This window comes from Centroberyx gerrardi, chromosome 7 (genome assembly GCF_048128805.1).
Source record: "Centroberyx gerrardi isolate f3 chromosome 7, fCenGer3.hap1.cur.20231027, whole genome shotgun sequence".
Taxonomy (NCBI): Eukaryota; Metazoa; Chordata; class Actinopteri; order Beryciformes; family Berycidae; genus Centroberyx; species Centroberyx gerrardi.
The window spans coordinates 12,607,507-12,627,294 of NC_136003.1; the positions used below are offsets into that span (position 1 = coordinate 12,607,507).

Consider the following 19,788-nt stretch of genomic DNA (forward strand, 5'->3'; position numbering starts at 1 on the left):
CAGTCAGCCCAACACATTGATTGGCAAGGCAGGCAATAAAAAGGAAAAATATGGCCGGGTGGTAATGATGTAACACTGCTCTCAGATGAAGTTGTGAAATCATTCTAAGAAACCAAAACTCCCCAGGAAGGGGGAAAAAACGAGGGGGAAAAGCGAAGCAGTATTTCTGGCGATTAACACAGCAGCACAGCTCCAGGCTGGGCAGTGGCGGTCCTCAACTTCTGTTAAACAGGTTGGTACTATCCACCCTCTCCTCTGCAGCTCAGCCCAGGCCTCTCCTCTGCTCTCCTCCATTACATCAGAGAGTGCAGAGGAGCCAAGGAGCTTAGAGAGCCATGCAGCCACTCAAAACAGCTCAGGTCCCAGCCAACAGCGGTGCAAGCTTGCAGAAGCCTGAACTGTGCTCTGCTCACTGTTTTGACTTCTCACTTAGTGGCAGCGGTGATGGTGCTGTGGAAGACTTTACTCGCCTGGATGACTCTCCATTGGGCACGTTGTATCACACAGAGTGGAAAGAGAGAGTGATGTACTATGCAGGGGTAACAGAAATGCCACTAAAAATTGCCATTGTGGCATGGGTTCCCTCTATTTGGTGCCGAAAATAGCCGGGGTGGACTCCTTTATTATGCAATTACAGTAGGCTGTATCATGGAGGGAAAAGGTGACGTGAGATGGATGAAATGTTCTCACACTAAGAATGTCGCCAGCCTCTTTCCTTTCACATGTGTTTGTGTGTGTTGTGTTCCCCCTGTGCAGTCAGACAGGTTTTTGCAATGGAAGATAAGCTCTTCAGCTGCCTTATTTGGCTCAACTGTTACAATTGTGCATCTTTGTGTCTGTCCCTTTTGTCTTCATTAGAAGGCTGGTTTGGTTAGAGAACAATATCGGTCCTGCTCTTTCAGGATTGCAACATTATTGACTGCAGTGTTTCCCACGGGTTGTCAGTTTATTTGGCGGCATCAGGAGGGTGGCTATTGACGACTTGTTATTGACGTTTCATTTAGTGAGCCCAGTAACTCAGATTTTTCAGGCATTAAAGTCTCAATCTAGTATACGCCAATGGCATTGCAACATCAGCTGACTATTATGCTCCCATCTGATTATCCTCTGTCCTCTATCCTACCCAGTCCTGTCTCTCCATTCAATTTGCCGGCACAAGAGAAGATGCGCTGCATCATAAGCACAATGAATTGTAGACATTGTAGTTCACTAACATGCTTTTGGCACTTGGCAGCATTAAATCTTGACTGTTTGAAAACTAGTTATCAGTTAAAACTGCTGGCTTCATGCATCATGGCACCCAAAATGAATCCAAAACAAGAATTTACTTGACTGGCTGTTAATTTATCCGAGCAGGCCGGCCAAATATTAACATTGTATGGGAATCACACATATTTGATGCTGTATCATTCTCTAACCAAAGTACCTCATCCACATACAATACCACCTGGCTGAACAGGTTTCTGGTTCCTCAGAGTGTGTTCAGGAGATCTCTCATCACTTCTCCGTGCAGGTGCTGAGTGTGATGTATGATGATATATGGCTTCTCTTAGTCATGGCTGACATTTGGCCCTTGTATCCTTTTATTAAGAGAACCTGTGGGGGATATATTATGTCTCTTCCGTCTTTCTCTATCCCCTGATTGTGCAGTGTCTTTACGGTTCTGGTCACAGTGATTGTATGCAACAGATGTCCCCCAACGTCCTTTCCTCAAGTGTGTAGCGGGAGTCCTGGGAATCCGATTCGTCTGTATTTGCTTTGCGGTATTTAATGCACGTCACAGGGACTATGAGTTTCTTAATACATTTCACTGCTGGTTTCCTCTCCAATCCCCAGTTGTTGACAAGATTCTTCTTTCCCCTCCTCACACAGGACATGTGGGAGATGGAGATGGAGCATGTCTTTGAGTGCCTCTATAATTTTTTGAAACTTGGAAAGAGAGGATCAAGGTCTTTTTCCCCTCATTTTTTTAAGTGTTCCTTTCTGTTTTCCTTTCAGTATAAAATGATGCGAGGGGAGATTTTGTTACTTTTTTCCATTCTAATTTTCTAAATCTTGGAAATTGCAGGTCTGTTTACAGGCATTAGAAGATTTTCCTGGCAGTTTGTCGTTCCCAGATCGCTCGGCTACCAGTGACTCCTAATATCTGTGTTATATGACCAGAAGAAGTCTTATCAGATTTGCATATTTACATAAGTGGATTTGCTAAGATATAAAAACCTGCCAAAGCTGGGATAGTTCCCAATGCCTACAAGTCAATTTGCCCTAACCACATTTCCACAGTTAGCCTGCACCCTATGAAGAGTTGGAATGAGTTGCTGAAATTCTACCCTGCTTCCCCACGCTATTCTGCCTGACTACAGTCAAGGGCTACAGTTAAGTGGTGTGGCCAGGTCTTTAAAAAGTAACCCACTTTTGTCAGGAACAGGGCAGAGCTGAGTGCACTCAGGGAAAGGGTAGTCCGGTTGCCCCTGCGGCAAATGCACTGGGCTGTCCCATAAAGCAGGGCTTTTTTTTTTACTGGCATCAGCGTTGGAGTGATGATAAGGCTTTTTCATGGCACATTCAGTCGCTTACATGAATCAGAACAAGGAAACCGATATGGAATCATTGATCGATCATTTTCAGTTTGGATTTCAACCATTTTCAGTTTCATAGCGCCAACGCTTGTTCCTCCAATCTAGGACAGTGTAAGATGTTAGAGGAAAATCTGGAAGGGATGCAATGATAATAAATATCCTAAACATCCACTGGTTCAATTCAAAATGATGTTGGACTAATTCCCAATGGACTGTGTCGTCATTTCCTTCCTGTGCCTGACTGAAAGCCTGCATGTCACTGTTCCTATGTGAGGCTGCCATAGTGAAAGTGGAAGCTCCAGCCAGCTAAGATTAGCCTCCCTCTGATGCTGCCCCGATGAGATGGCTTATAGAGGCAATGTTCAAGACCCAACAGACTGGGAGTTTGCCTGTCCTAGGAGATTGATCAAGCCTTAAGGAAGATGGCTTAGAGATTAGCAAGAGGACAGATAAAGAACTGGTCCACCATCAGCACTTGTCAGTCAACCCACCCTCTCTCTCTCTCTCTCTCTCTCTCTCTCTCTCTCTCTCTCTCTCTCTCTCTCTCTCTCTCTCTCTCTCTCTCTCTCTCTCTCTCTCTCTCTCTCTCTCTCTCTCTCTCTCTCTCTCTCTCTCTCTCTCTCTCTGTGTGTATTTGTCTCCCTCCCTTTAGGTTTTATGTCCCACAGAGAGTAGGGAGGAGTAGAAAGGGGAAAAGGAAGCCTTTTGTTTACAGAAGAACAATGCTGCGAATGAGAGCGCGCGGTCCTGGGCCTGGAGTCAAAACAGGGCCAGTCAGACAGGCAGGCAGGGGAAAGGGTGGGGGGTGGGGGGTGGGGGGTGGGTGGGTTGAGGAGGCGGGAGAACGCCGTTCCCTGAAGATGTGTCAGACTGTCTGGTGGGATTGGGTCAGTGCGCCGGACTGGAGAGCCAGGTGGACAGGAAGGGAGGTTCAGAGTGGGGTCAACCTGAGCCAGTGGGCCTGAAGAGAATTGTTTAGGTTCACACACAGTTACGATTCCACGGAACCAAAAGAAAGGCTGATATTTTGAAATACCCCCCACCTCTTCCTTTTGTTAGGCTTCGTTTTGAAACGGAGTTTTGACTTTGGCCGGGATGGGAACGGTGGAGTTTTACCGGGCAGTTTTCTCCGTTCCCACACCCCCACTTCCTCCTCCTCATGGGCTCCACTGTAATGGTTAACCGCAGAGCAGCAGACTAGAGGCGGTGTGAACCCTCTTTTCCCCACAGTGTTCTTGTCTTTTCCCATGCTTCTTTGTGGTATTGTGTGAGAGTGTGACTGTTAAAAGTATCTGTATGTGTCTGTTCACAAGGGAAAAAGCAGGATCCAGCTGAAGTGCCGTTCTTCCATTTTGTCTTGGCCGGTGATTGCTACCGTAGTGATGTCGCCCCCCTCCCCTTCCCCCCCAGGCGTGTCACGTGACCGCTCCCTCCCCAGGTGTTTGGCTTGCGTCTGGTGGGGTTCATTGATTCGCCTGCACAGTGGGGCTCTTTGTGTGCCGGCCTGTGAGAAAGTCAGCCCATCCTCTCCCCACAGGTGGAACTTTAACTTTACCCCAAGGTCTCTGTCTCTGCCTGCCTGGAGCTGCCGTTGCCACTCAGAGGAATTGATTTTTATTAAGAAAGAGGCTGGCAGAAGAGGGAGCTAAGCTAATCCGAGCTGATAATCAGTTGTGTGCGGTGTTTGTTTAGCTCTCCCTGCTTGTCCTCGGGGAAGTGGTCCTGTTTGGGCTGTAATGTGGAAAGCCATTATGTGACTAATAAGCTGCAGTCAGCCAAGCAGCCGCCGAGAGCATACACACAACTCCCCTGCTCCTTATGTGAGCCATCGGGTTATGTTTCAGCTTAGTCATTGAGGATTTGCCATGTGCTTGTTCCTGCCAGTGATAATGAGTGAGGCTGTAGGTGGATGTTAGGCGATGCTGCATCTTTTTAACAGGATATTAAAATGAAAATGCTTCGATGTGTCTTAAACCTTAGGTGTGTGGGCGAGCATGTCTGCCTACCATCACATCCTCTGATTCCTCACCCGTCTCCTATGGTCCATTTAACATAACAGTGCTCAGTAAGTGAAGTGGGCCTTCAGCCTAAAAGGTTTTGGTCATTTATCAGAGGGAGGGAGTTGCATGTGATCCCTGCCCCCCCCCGTCCCTCTGAAAATGTGTGGACAAGCTGGTGATGAAAAGACGGATGGTCGGAGCTGTAATGTACATCTGTTGCACATGTCGTTACTCACTGACACGCACAGATACCTGAGTGTGTGACTGATGTTAGGGCGTTGTATGCGCCGCCTGGTACGAGGCCAGCAGCCACTGAAAAACTGTATGCCGCTGCGGCCTAACCGTCAACCCTGTCAAAAGTCCATACTGGTGTAAACTTTGGCTGTAAATGAAAAGATGCCTCTCTTTTTACTGTGTATGTCAGTCAGTTCCGTCCCTTTTGTTTATTGTCATTTTAAATGTCCATACTCAGTAGTGCTCATCCTCTCTGTCTCTGTGTCTTGGTCTCTCCGTCTCTCTCTCCCCTCCCCCTCCCCACCGCCATCAGTCAGCGCTGCAGTCCTTGGCTGTGCGAGGCAGTCAGGGAAGGCAGTGCGACCGGAATGAGAAACACAGGCGACACAGAGGGACCCTTCTCTCAGCTTTGCCTCGATACTTGCCGTCGCTATGACGACAGAGGATTTTAGATGAGCTGAGATGCAGAGGGGTTATGTGATGTTTTTTCCGGAGTGTGTGTCTGTGTATGTGTTTTTGTGAGCGGGAATGAGAGAGAAAGTATGCGACCGTCTCTCTAAAGGAGGGGTGCGGGGTCTGTGGACGGGCCGAGGGAGAGGCAAAGTGAGAAATGTTTGGAAAATGAGTTTGTGCCGCAGTGGTTTTAATGGCATGTTTATCATGGGCACAGGGTGATATTTTCCCCCTGTACAGGAATAATGAAGAAGTGGATTCCGTTCGGTTCGTCACTCAGACGTTCTTTTTATAGAGGCTAGGTCCTCAGTTCTGCCGCTGGGCTCTCCAGTTCTCCTATCTAACCCCCTCACCCCTTATTCATTTTGGCAACCAGCTACATCATTTGGTTGCGCTAAAAATTGCCACTCCCCGAAAACAGCATTTTGTTTAACGCAGACATGGAAAAGAAATGATGTGATTTTAGCTGGCGTCTGAAATAAGGGGTTTTACGTTCCTACTTTTCCCAGGATTTCTTGTTTTAGGGCCGTGTGTATGTGTGTCCATCACTTTGTGGGCTTGCGTGTGTGTGGTTATGTATGTGCCTCCCTCTTCGATTTGTATATACCAGGAGAGAGAGCGCATATATTTGTCAGTGTGCGAGCATGAGAAAGCACGTCCAGGGTGACCAATAAAAACCAAATTTACGATGCTGCCCTGTAGGTGCAAGCTCGCCCGCTTCCTTTTCTTGGGGAAGGCTCCTGTCATCAGGACCCCGGTTCCCATAACAGCATAAATTTTGGGGAATTCTGCGTGCTGGCGGGTGAATAGGCACAGCCACTTGACTTAATGTCATTATACAAAGCTGTCGCGTTGGGAAGAAAATTTAATGGCACTTTCTGTATGTTAGATCATTTAGCCGCTGATGATATATCTCTGCAAGAGCTTCAAAGTTCCTGTGGTTCTGTGACGAAGTTTGTAGGTCTAGCCAAACGCACTGTGGCTATTACCCAGTCATGAACTTAATATGGTGGCATAGAAATATTTTTGTGCCACTGCCTGTAGTTTTCTCATCATTGGATCAGCAATCATTAAGCTTCTTATTTCTTTGTTTCCTCCCCTACAGCTTCCACCCCCCCTGCCTGCCCTACATTCAGAGCCCCTCTCTCTACTCCTCTCTTTTTTAGAAGCTGCTTGGTAAATTTGGAGCGTCATGGTTAAAATTAAAGCAACATCATTAGGGCGACTTCTGAAAGCTGGAGGTGTGTTAGAAATTCAGATTTATACACACGGGAGAGCCAAGAGGTTAGTCAGAATGCAGGAAGCAAAAACCCCGGAGAAGCTCCGCCAAACCTAAATGAGGCCAACTCAGTCACAGAGGGCAACATGACAACTCAAACCAAGCGTCCCATAAACCCAGCCCACCCTTCATGTTAGAGATCTGAGAACTCCTTGGGTTCTCAAAAACTCATCAGTATCAAACACTGAATTTCTATCTGAGAGAGAGACTTCGCTGAGATTCTCATTGAAGCCGTTAGTCTGACTAAAAGTAGTGGCTTGCTCAGTTCAACTATTGATCCTTATTTTTTTCTTTTTTGATGTGTGACTTGGGCAATTCCACATTTTGTCCAGTCACTGGGAAACTGCCGTAGTTCAAGAAAAGAAGGACCCTTCTTCCATGTAGCTGAATGGACAGGTTCTTATTGATGTGAAAAGGTGGTGTGAATTGGCACTGGCAGCAATGCACCATGTGTTTACCAGGAGGCAGGTGAACAATTTTTAAAAGTTTGTGTGCAGCGTACCACAAAACGACATATCTAACTCCCCAAATAAATCATTTCTTTTTGAAGGATGAATTCACCTCTGCTCCACTCACGCGGCCTCATGGGCGGTCACATAGCTGTGGGTGTGAGACTGTGTCGTCTGGCAAGTTCATTTCAGGCTGGTGTATGTATGTGTGTGTGTGTGCTTGCATCTACATGTCTGTCCATCAGAAGGGTAAGCCTTTCAGACCACCAAGTTCCCGTTCCTGCTGTTTGTTGGCTCTCACATTATCTGGCCAGTCTGGTCATCTCAGCAACTGATTTTTTTACTCTTTAGAGTGGAAATGACTGGACCGCAGATTGTTTTGTTTTTTTCTGTAAATCGTAAAACCAGAATATTAGCAAAATAAATTGGCTTACGGTCGTCCACGTGGAGTCAGACATCTGCAAAATAAAGGCCACTTTAGAAGTCTGTGTACGTCACCGTCACGTTTTATAATCACTGTTTATGCTTTGCTTGAGAGATCAGCAGCAGGCTATTGTCTGTCTGATAGTTCTGTCAGTGTGTAATGAGGACTGCAGTCTGATGGTTGGATTCCACTGCGTTCTGATTGCTGCCCTTGCGCTCTCCTTCTCCATGCTCTGTGGTCTCAGACTCCTAATTGGCTTCTGCGCTGCCATTGTCTCCCCGCCTCTACCATTCCAGCGGTTTTGTCTCCGTTTTCTGTTTTCGGCTGTAATTCGGGCCCCTTGTATGTTTTCATATGCAGCCTATATAGGTATAATTGTAGTGTTGCCTTCCTGCTGTGTGGCTAGTTGAGGTCTGTGTACGTACTCACTGGAGGGTCTGCTCACTCAGTCCAGAGGGTTATTATATAGGCTTAGCTTGGTTTTGCCATTGTGCTCGCCATGTCCTCTCTGTACCTCAGTCAGACAGACAGACGCTTGCCGTATCCTGCCGTGGGTCTCGTTTTGTCTTTATTGTCATGTCTTCATCCCAGTCTGGAATACGGCTGTAGATTTTGCCACTGCCTTACCTTACTATAGAGTCATATGTCACTGCCCAGTTATACAGTGAACAGTTAGCTGTTCACCTCATGTGGGTTTATTGCATTGTGACTTCCAGATTGGGGAACATAGTCCTTGATGGATTCTTTCATTCTCTGGAAACAACATCAAGCTTTTTGTCGCGTTTTACGTCGCACAGCCAGCACTGTTCGATATAAAAGAGACCACCTCCTTGCCATATAAATAAAGTCACTGGCAGGGGGGCACAAAGCATTGTGGGAACACAAAGAACACTGTCACCTGTTCCCTTACTCCACCACTCTCCACCTTCCTTAGCCTGCTTTAAAGCCTCCCAGCGCACACACACACGCACTCTATTCTCTGTGCCTGTTAATAATTAATTAGATCACTGGAGTTGGAGTGGGGAGCGAGGTGTTGAACAGTCTCTCAGGGGCGTGTGTGTGTGTGTGTGTGTGTGTGCACGCACGCCTGTGTGTTGAGGAAGAGAGCGACTGAAAGAGATGCATACCAGATGTTTGAGAAATGAGGTGGGTTTCACTGGAACGTAACACATTCCCAGGGATGTTTGCGGAAAGAAATTCTTCCTCGTCTGTCGAGCATGTTCTCCGCCCCCCAAGAGGGTTTAGATCCAGTTTAGTCGTCTGTTTTCACCCCTCCCTCCGTCTTTTAATGGTGTTCTTCTCATTAAACCCTCGACCCTGTGTGTGTGCGCCTTGTGTATCTGTAAACACCATGCATATGTAGATGTTGGTACGTTCCACACTGCGGCTGGTGATTTGTGTGTTTAATTTTGTTGACACAGCACTTAGATGGTGCGTCCGCTTCCCTCCCGTTCCTAGTGGGCAGCATTGTTTCAGCTCAGACCTAAATTGATTCAGGAGCCTGGTAATATTTCATGTGGTGTGTGTGTCTGAGTGTGTGTGGCATGGGATGGAGGGGCAGATGAATAGGCAGCGGCTGCAGATTGAATGGCTTAAGCTGCAGTCTGCCACTATGGGTGTGCCTTTGTCTATTTGTGTTAGCAAAGTAAAGTCTGAGCACTCTCACCTGCACGTGAGAGCATTAGGCAGGCTAGCCCCCATAGAGTGAGGGAGAAAAGGCACATACAACCCGCCCTGGGGCCTGCTAGACATGAGGCAGATTTCGCCCATGAAAGGTGTGAAATGGGCTCACATGGCGGCATGATGCCTGTCACACTGCAGCTGTCGTCTGTAGACCAAATCGCTATTATTTGATTGAAACTGGGGCTGGTACAAATAGGGGGTAGAATTGTGGATAGTTGAAGAATTTATTAAGACTAACTAGTGAGATAGTGGTTACCTTTATGGCTCAAAATTTACTGGTCCAGTTATACAGATAGGGAATAAACCCAGACTAGCTGCTAGACCAAAATGGTCTAGTTATAAGATGGACCAAATTGTCTTTTGCCAATAAATACTCCTTTCTTGGATTTGCATAGTCTGAAGTTATCTAATCTGATTTCTTTGAGAATGATTTGAGTTACTGCAGGACCAAAAGAGTGGAATTAAACTTCCAAGGAGGCACATAACTTGGTTAGTACAAGTAAAGGAAAATAGGCCTTTGCCGTGATAACCAGTTAGCACCAAGAGAGCTGAAAATGCAGCGTTTTAATAAATTCAAACCAAACCAATGAAATAGGGCATTCAGAATTCACCCCAATTAGTGGCTGTTTCACAGAGGACTTTACCACAGAAAGAAGCTAAGCCGAGACTGTATTTCCATGTGCCTGACTCACTGGCTGTAACTGTAACTCCAGACGCCCAGGTGGTGACTGAGCTTCCTCATCCATCCACACAGACAGACAGGCAGCAGTAGAGGAGGAGGGTGTAAGTGGCTCTGCCTCATCACCTCAGCAACCGCCTCCATGGCTCTCAGAGGGGATCTGCAGGATCAACTGCTCTGCTGCAGGCTGGCTGGTGTGGGACGGGAGTGAGGGGAGGGGGTGGAGGGTGGACAGATGGAGAGAATTCATCCCCTCCTTCAGCAATTATAATTTCATTTTTCTATTCTAATGATACAACAATTGTGCAATGCTGTAAGGCTTCAAGTGACATCGAGTTGTTGAAGAATGCCAGTCACTTGCCAAAAGAACATACTGATCTAACAGTACACTATCTAGCTTGTAAGCCTACAGCCAAGGAATAGCTACTACTGCTGTAATTGATGGTATGTTGTGGCAAACAATGTGGTCATGTGTCAATGTCATGCTGTATAAATGCAATCCAATCTGTGGGACGAGACATATTGTGTAATCTGTATCAAAAGTTGGTCTGTGTTTGTGACTCATGCCTGAATTGTAGAGGTTCATCATGTTATCTGCACAGTATTTTCCCACATGAATCCTGGACCAGACAAGTCATTTCAAACAGTAATCCTTACATTGCTACCATTTAGCTAGCATACGCTCCTAAAATAAATTAATGCTTCCGAGGAAAGTGAAAAAGGAGTACATGAGCTATTTGAGATGGGTTAGCGTTACAGATTTTAAGTTATTTTCACAGATCAGATAAATTGTATTCCTATGTTGCTAAATTGTGTTGCTCTTTAGCAAAAATGTTACTGTTGAAGCCTGATGTTTACGAGTTTTCTGTGTGTGATTTTAAGCTAACGCTTGCCCTCTTCTTTCTCTCTTTCAGTCCTCTGCGCCAAAAACCTGGTGAAGAAGGACTTCTTCCGTAAGTAAATCCCAATGAAAACTGTCTATGATAAACCCATATTGCTTTTGGCACCGTGTTTACTTTGCTAAATGGTATAAGTTTCAGTTTTTGGTTTGTGGGTCTTTGAAGTATGCACTGTGAGATAAGAAGACCCCCGTGAGAGATGAGAAATGTGGGCCAGTTTTGGGCTGATAAGAAAGTGCCCGCTGTGAGCTGCTGGTACCCTTCAACAACACACTAGAACCTACTTATTTAGCCATGGCAACAGATGTGGATGGGTTACCACATGTGTCCTTGGGGAGGTAGGAGAGTATTGTTTTCATAACCATAACCATCACCATGAAACGTTATACATGTGGTCCACTACAAATTATTCCAATTTAATTCCTGACCAATGTATAATAACGTTAATTCTGTCCCTTGGAGAATAGCACATTGGGTATGACACAAAAGACACACTGAAGTCATATGAATGTTATTGAATGAGTGTTGGTACATTGTTATTACTGGTCACACTTGCTCTTTATGCTCGTTTATGAAAACGTAATGACAGTTGAGCACTAAAGGCCTTTGCTTGAGGCTTTGTTTCATTTTAACATTGGCTTCCCTGTTCCTCTTTCTTCTTTCTTCAGCCAGACGTATGTGGCTATACATTAAAAAATATAACCAACTTTTCCATAATTACTTAGCATAAGCCAGACAGTTCATTTTTAACTCAAGAGACCTAGGAACTCGTAGGTAGGTGTCTATAGTTTTGTGAGTGTTTTGGTGTGTTTGGGTCAGGCTGTCATGGTGAGTGAGCATGTAAAGGTCTTACGCTCACTCAGGTGGTTTCTGTGGTGTCCATTCCTCCCATTCCAGCGCTCAGGAGCTGAGCAAACATTCAGTTATTGAGTGGGTGTAGAGCGGCACCAAAGCCATAGAAGAAGGCGTCTGAGTGTGTCCTTGTTTGTGCACACAATCCGTATGGTGCTCATGTGTCTGTGTAGTGCACATGCTGCTCTGTTAGTGCCAATTAGCGTGCCTTCTTCTACCACATCTACATCATATGCAGCCGGGTAAATGTTACCCGACGGGTCCCACCTATCAGGTGCTGCTTTTCCACAGCAGGGCCAATCAGGGCTGTCTAAAGCCAGGCCCAATTTAACACGTTGCTAACAAAGGATTAAATGCACTCTTCGGTTATCTAAAGCTGCGCCATAGCATCTCTGTTGGAAACAAGATGCTAAAAGTTTGGGGAAAATTTAATGAAATACATGAGTAAGCTATGGCTACTTGCTTGGTCCTGTAGTGGAAACCCAGTTAAGTGTTAAAGAGACCAAGGCATCAGGGTCAGTTGTACTCATCTCCACCTGTCACACGGAAAGCTCAAGCTAACACTGTTATCAAATGTTGTCATTCGTGGCCTTTCAAACTGTTATTAATCAAAGTGCAGTTCTGTGTTGTTTTGCCTTGGTTGGTTTGGCTGAGACTGAGTGTGGTTTTATTGCTCTGTCTTCTTCTCTCTCTGCAGGCCTCCCTGATCCCTTTGCCAAGGTGGTTGTGGACGGTTCAGGACAATGCCACTCTACAGACACTGTGAGGAACACACTCGACCCCAAGTGGAATCAACACTACGACCTGTGAGTCCCTTCATCTGCCAGAACATTTTTACGACCCCTCTCATGCAATCACTTCTGACATCTGTTTAGACAGACAAAATATTAAATTCATTCTTGGTTCATGAGAATACCTCCCACCTACTCAAAGTCTTTAGCCCAGTACTAACAGCAGCTTGTACCACCACATCTATCTGCTCTGTGCCCTGCCTGGGCTATTATAAGGTCTTTGCAATCTTTACTTCTTTCTTTATTTAACTTTGCTAAGTGAGCACACTGAAAAGTGTCAGAGTTTGCCATTAAAACGGCCTGAACAGTAACCCTTGTTTACATCTGGCCTCTCACTTATCTAGACACCCAAAATTACATAATATTACAGAGCCAGCAAACACAGTCTAAAAATGTTCCTTGGAACAGCATTTAAAGCACAGAGAAGGAGGGGCATCTCCAATAGTATTTTCCCCCATTGACTGAAACACGTGCATGTCTTGTTGTACCCTTATTGCCTTTCCCACAGATGGCTTGTCCTGTGAAAGTAACCTGGAAAAAAAAATAGAGAGAGAGAAAGAAAGCACAAGTGAAAAAGTGAGAGTGAAAGTTTCCAGTATTTGCCCGGTGTTTATCCAACCGTCATGCGTAGCCAACAGCAAGAGGAAGCACATGTCTCCGTTTGTTTGGTTGCTCAGGATACGGGACCCTCTCCCTACATGGCTGTTTAATTAGCTGTTCATGTCACGTTTGACAAGAGGGAAACAGACACGCGCACTCACGCACACCTCAGAGACGGAGCAGGAGTAGAGTGGACTCAGGTTGATGGATAGGAGAACATGGATCTGTGTCTCACTGGAGCTTCCCTGCTCTAATCTGTCCCAAGAGCCAGCAATCCTAGCTGACTGGACTTTATGTGGAAACTGCAGGAGTGTTTCTATGCCAGTGATGAGTTAAACATCCCTGTGCCCCCTTCACTGTGTGTCAGTGTTTACTCCCCTGGCCAGCAGAAGGACTCTCAGGTGGTGTGTTGGAGAGGAGACAAGTCTTAATTGACTGAGAGCAGCCTAGCTAGCTGGCTGGCTGGCTCACACTTATTAAATCGGGCCTGTAACACCTGGTGTTCAGAATACAGCCAACTGCGTTAAAGCCTGCTGGCAGTGACTCTTTGTTTCCATTTGTTGTATGTGCTCATGTGAGGGTGTTGAAATCCTGTTTGTGTGTGTGTGTGTGTGTATGTGTCTGCTCAGGGCCTTGGTTTCAGTGGTCAGTTCAAGCCAGCAGACTGTCCCATGAACTCTGACCTCTCAGCATTGTTGCAGGATGTGGCCGGCATGCCAAGGATAGCAGACACAGTCTAGCTGGCAACCTGCTCCCAGTTTATGAAGCAGACAGGCACTAAGAACTACAGGGTATGGTTGCAATTAAGGAAACGTTAGCATAAAGACATCAGACATCCCATCATTGGTCCACTCATCTCCTAGAGGACAGGGACATGCTAAATGTCACTTAACATAATGATTTTGATTTGAGAGAATATTGAGGCCTTTCATCTTTGTGATGATGGTGATGCAGTGTTTTCAGACATTTGGAAAATGAACACTTGGGATCATATTTGGTTATTGAGAAGTCCTTCAGATATCGGCGATATATCGGCGATGGGTGGTGCCCAGTTGATAAACTCAATCATATACTTGCACTCATCCATCTGCTTTCCTCTAACATCCAAGCTGAATTTCTGTGTGACTCTAGTTAAACAGCACTATTGATGGCTGCATCAGATGCTGTGTATTGTTAAATCTTATAATGCTCTTTGAAACCACTTTCATTTAAAAAAGAAATATGTCATATTATGAGAACAACATGTTATGTAACAGTTTTTACATGTGTAATGATTACACTTTTTTTGAGTCTCTCTGGGATGTTTGGATTGATTCTATGCCAATGCACCCCACACCAGAACAAAATCACCACAATCCTTCCTTGTGCTGAAGCTTAATGTTGGTGTAATGTAAGGTTTTTCTTTCTGCCAGATTTTAGGGTATATTTAAAAAGCACATCTGAGTCTATGATTCTGCTGCTTTCCCCTTTTCATGAAATTTTCCCATTGTCTGTTTTGCGTGTGTGTGTTATTGCCTTTGACTGCTATTAAAAATCTTACCCAGACTAATGAATTTTATTACATGGAGAGGGATCCAGATGACTGGGGTTTGATTGCAATACTTTCCTCCCCTCACGTCTGTCTGACATAGCAGCTCTCATAGCAGCTCTCTCAGATCGCACCCCAGACAGGCATTTGGCATTGACTCAAAATGTCCAGACGTCTTACTCACAGCCCCATTGTTTCATATCCCTTTTGGTAAGCAGCATGATAATTACAGTGGGATGCAGTTCTGCGAACTGTATGGATGATTCGTTTTAGACTGAAGGAGGCAGCCCACCCGAGCAGATGTGCCACAACAGGTTCACATGGTGTGAGTTTAACACACCCTGGGCTCGCCTGACAGACAGGCAGGAAGGAAAGGAGAGAGGAGAGAGAATGTACTGTAGGAGACTGATACAGGCAGTCAGGGAATCATATAACGGCTCATCTATTGTATTTATATGTCTCCTATCTGTCTGTTTTATCTAGCCATCTCTCATTCCCATCTCACATTTTTTGGCTGTCTGCATTCACACAGTAATCTAAGTATTGTCCTTACTCTAATTATGAGAGAAATTTAAGTTGTTTACTTGCATAGCGGGAAACAGAATGTTCCTTTAATATGCCCGTTTTTATCTAAACTTTCATACTGTGATTATTAATTTGAATATGTCAGTTGCCACCCCCCATTATATGACGCCAGTCATTAGTGCAGTCATATCCCATGGTGCTTCTGTTGCTCCCTTCATGTAACTTATCCCCAGCTTCTCCAATTACAGAGATTAGAGAGCCGTGAAGATTGTAATCAATGTAGTGTTACACATATGCTTACAGTATGTTTGGCAATTGAAAGTTGACATTTTCCAAAATTTCAGATGGACAGACTTACTCAGATTACAGTGTACTTTAGTGCAAATAGCCCTCAAATGATGTGACTAATGACAACCCTCGACATTTCACAGTATGAATACTCTCATTGTGCCTTTTAAAGGGATACCTTTTGCATTTTGCATTAAAGTTGGTCATTTTTCACCAGATATTAATGTCCTTAGGTTTCCCTAAAATGTGATGTTGGCAAACATTAAAGCCAAGGAGCTGTAAGCTTGCCATCAAGCCATTTTAGAGACATTTTGTAGGACAAATGTATATCATGTTTATCGTGACAGATTCCAGGAAAATATAACCAAAATTCAAAACCCAAATATTTCTTTAACTAGTTGTCACACTTTCCATAATTGCATTAAGGTCGTAGTGTTGGTGGTCATGTCGACATACCTCATGACTAACTAAAACTCCATGTCTTCTCTTTCTACCCCCCATATCTCTCCTTTCCAAATCCCCCCACCCCCCACCTCTATCTCTCTGGTGGTGATATGTGGGGAGGGCTGCCATGAAGATTATAAATGATTCACAGGATCAGAGTCTGCCTGTGGTGCTCTGTCTCATACTCAGACACTCAGGGTCAGAGTCGCACATTCACAGACGCTGGCTGGAAAATCCCTCTCAGCCACCTTCCTCTTCCTCTTCCGCCCCCTTGTCCCTGCTGTGTCCTTGTGGGGACTTGGTGGTAGCCTCTCTGACGGATGTGTGGCTCCCCTGCAAAGCAGGGGACATCCTGACTGAGACTCATAATAACTCTTGCCAACACAGTAACAGTGAAAGAGTTGTTGTCATTACCAATAGGCTCAGTTCTCTCAAAGTTTCCAACAACTAAGATTAGTTTAGTTTCGTAAGTTAATTTCAGCTTTTATAATCCTTCCAAAAAGCAATAATGTTTCACAGCGGGAGTTAGAGCAAAAACTGAAACTGCAATGCAGACTCCGTGCAAACTTCATTAAAAGCAATCACACAATGATTCTCATTGTGTTATGATGGAGGCTATCATTATTGGTTATGACTGATGTCTCCTTCCTCTTTCCTCTCTCGTCTCCTCACAGATACATCGGCAAATCAGATTCCATCACCATCAGTGTGTGGAACCACAAGAAGATCCACAAGAAGCAAGGGGCCGGGTTCCTGGGCTGTGTCCGCCTTTTGTCCAACGCCATCAACCGCCTCAAAGACACAGGCTGTAAGTGTCAGTGTGACTCGATGAATACGTTTACATGCACTCTAATAAACCCATCATAGTCCGACTAAGGCAGTTCCCCAATTATTCAAGTGGTCATGTAGACAGCATGGGCTGTTATCACATTATGAGAAACCTGATTGACACAGCTTTAACTGCTAGATCAGTTCAATTAAACCTAACCAGAACAGCATCCCCGGAAGTCGTAAACATCTAACAGCGTGGCAACCAGCAGCATTTACTTTTGGACTGAAGGAGAGCGTTTGTTAAATGTTTTGCAACTGTAAGTAGTGCAAAGTAATGAGACGCAGAAACCTGACTATATGAAAATAAGCTATGTGCCCCGCCATGTTCAAATTCCAAAACAACCAGCAGGTAGTTTGAGTTATACGTCACTTCCTTAAGGAGAGGAATCCAGCTGTGACTGAATCATGTAAACCGGGTTTTCCCCATTACCGCATTACTAGAATGCATGTAAATGCATCAGTCGAATTATTGCCATAACCTGATTATTCCCAGTTACTGGGTTATTAGTGTGCATGTTAATGCGCTCACTGTGTATGTGTATGTGTGCAATGGCATTTTTATGTGCCAATGTAATGGGTACTTATTGTGGTCTCAAAGCACTTGGTGAGCTCTTCTGTCTGGTCACTAGCGGTAGGGTGAGGCCTTATTCACCAAGGCTTCCTTATACCTGCGGTGTGATAAGAACCAGAAGCTAATAACACCGCGCTGCTGTCAAAACTAAGTGACACAACATAGAGCCGCTCCCTTGAGCGTCCTGTCTCCCTCACTCGGCCTGACAGAGCCCAGACCAGGGTGTGAGAGGGGTCAACATTGTGCCCCTGCCAGAACAGGAAGAGCCAATCAACATCACCTTGCAATTACAGTAAAAATGTCTCATGTCAGAAGCTAACAGGATAAATGAGATGGAGGCTTTAGTAAATGGCTCCTAGTGAAAACCAGTGCCAGACAGTTGCAGCTCCAACAAAGGGTCCTGGAGTGACTTGCTCGTATGGCGAGTTGGTACCCGCTCTTTGGGCCTGCGGTCTTGTAGACAGAAAAGGGAAAGAATCCCACCGCTTTTCCTAGAAGCCCCTGACACTGTTGTTTTCCTGGAGCGACACAGGAAACCTGAACCCTGTGCCACAGCTGTGAGTGGTTTGCCTCTGCATTTCCTTTCTCTCCCGGCCTCCTCCTCACCCCTTCCTTTCCCCTCAGTCTCCTTCATAGATTGGCAGCATGCACACACACACACACTCACTTACACACACTCTCTCTCACACAAAATGCCACAGTGACTAACCTCCCTCTATCTCCGTCTGCCGATCTAGACAACCGGTCATTTCACGCAGACATGCATAATTGTACAGCTATTTAAGTGTAAGCATAGATTTGTTGTGTTCCTCTGTTGTGGTTTCTCTCCCCTAGTATGTGTTTGTCATTCTTTTGTTTTTTGTGCATTTAGCAGCCGTCGCAGTTTTGTCCCCTCCACAGGCCTTAGAGAGGGCATTGGGTTGACTAACATTTGTGTATAATTGTGGAGTGTTTGTGTCTGTGTTTGTGTATGACTGCACGCTTATTTAAATGTATGTACTCTACATCTCCAAGTGCGAGTGTGCTTCTCTGTTCATGTGTGTGTGTTTTTTCTGTCTTGTGTGTTTTCTGTTTTCTCTGTGGCTGCTAACCTCCGGCCAGCCTTGTAACGGTTTGACCGTTGCCTGTTTTGGTCCCTGTTTAGTCTAGACAGACATCCTGAGCTGATCTGCATGACACCCAGACAACAGAGAACAGATAGTGGCATTTCTCATGTCTGCAGGCAACTTGGTATTCCTGACATTTTTTTGTCCTCCTTTTTTTTTTTTTTTTCCTTTCCGCCTGATCTCTCTCTCTCTCTCACTCTCAAACTCCCCAGACTTGGTTAAGAACTTTAGACAAAGAGTTTCCAGACTTTGGCAGAAGTTCATGTCCATGTTAAGACTGAGCGGAATAGTGCAGGCTTTGTACTGAAATTTGTCAAATGTTTGACCTCTGCAGTTGAACTGCAGCCTGCTCTATGCCGATGCTCAGTGAGTTTTTTACGGCCCGTGGCTGTTCCACAGACCAGACCATCTGTTCCAGGGCATAGCCCAGTCGTGGTCTACAGACGGAGAGAGAGAGAGAAAGAATGAGAGACAGAGCCGGGGAGGGAGAGAGAGGAATTGACTGTGGGTGATGTAAATGATACAGAGCAATGGGACTTGTCCAAGGAAGGAAAAAATTTATCTCAACACATGCTAGTTTACATGTGTCTCTCTGACGGCGATAAATCCTCTCTCCTCTCTCTCTCTCTCTCTGTCTCTCTCTTCCACTCTGTCGCTTTCATCTCCCTTCTCATTTCCTGTTTGTATCACACTGTTCTCTCTCTCCCACTTGTTTTCGTCTTTTGCTTATACTCTCTTCACTTCCCTCTCTTTCTGCTCTCTCCTCAACAGACCAGAGACTTGACTTGAACAAGCTGAGTCCCAATGACAGTGACACAGTCAGAGGCCAGATAGTGGGTGAGTACAGAGGGGTGTCAAACCTTTTCCCCAAAGAAAACTAAACTACAGGGTTGTGATTAGTAGCACCAAAACACAGGAAAATGGTAATCGTTTTAATTTGGAATTAAATGGAAGTTATGATTCCAAGAACCTGAAATCCTTAAAAATCACATTACTGAAACTAGACACACTGGACTGTATTCCACCATGAGGACAGATGTACAGTATGTTGTCATTCATTCACTATATATTGAATATTCAAGGGCTGGTACACTAGGCAATTTGGTGGCAGTGTAGATGGGCAACACTCCCAGCAAAAGCAAACAAAGTGAGAGGCATGGTAAAGTATTTTAATATACAATGACTAGTTTCAGGCAGACAATCTATATAAAAGCCATAATACTATTGAGGATGTGATTTAATGTCATTATGGCTATGAAAGTGATGCTCGACACTTCCCTCTCAGGTATTATTGCTATGTTCGTATCATGCTATTTTCACAATGTCAAGGCAGCCCCTGGGCAGTGTTGCCCATCAGCATTGTCCAAAAATTGTATCACACTCCTAATGTAAAAAAACAGGACTTAAGGGTCAGACCTCATAATACCAGACAAGCCCCTCAGAAGGAGAAATTACAGAGGGAGGATAACACGCAACACACAGCCCCTTTAAGTAACCTGACCTTCCAGTATCCCACTGATAATATTTAGCCCTATTCCTGTTACTCATAAAGATATATAGCTCCATTTTGTGC

The 19,788-nt window shown here is 45.1% G+C and overlaps 2 protein-coding genes across 2 annotated transcripts in view; both read left to right on the top strand.

The window, feature by feature from the left end:
• The window catches only part of smurf2 (SMAD specific E3 ubiquitin protein ligase 2), a 48,711-nt gene that overhangs the window by 8,920 nt on the left and 20,003 nt on the right, over positions 1 to 19,788 (top strand). The window contains exons 2-5 of the mRNA XM_071912271.2: positions 10,695 to 10,733; positions 12,229 to 12,337; positions 16,382 to 16,515; positions 18,987 to 19,052. Of these exons, the coding sequence (XP_071768372.1) occupies positions 10,695 to 10,733; positions 12,229 to 12,337; positions 16,382 to 16,515; positions 18,987 to 19,052 (348 nt within the window). The remainder of the gene's footprint in view (positions 1 to 10,694; positions 10,734 to 12,228; positions 12,338 to 16,381; positions 16,516 to 18,986; positions 19,053 to 19,788) is intronic.
• Positions 14,821 to 19,788, top strand: part of evplb (envoplakin b) — a 49,775-nt gene continuing 44,807 nt past the window's right edge. The window contains exon 1 of the mRNA XM_078284568.1: positions 14,821 to 14,828. The gene's annotated coding sequence lies outside the window, so the exon portion shown is untranslated. The remainder of the gene's footprint in view (positions 14,829 to 19,788) is intronic.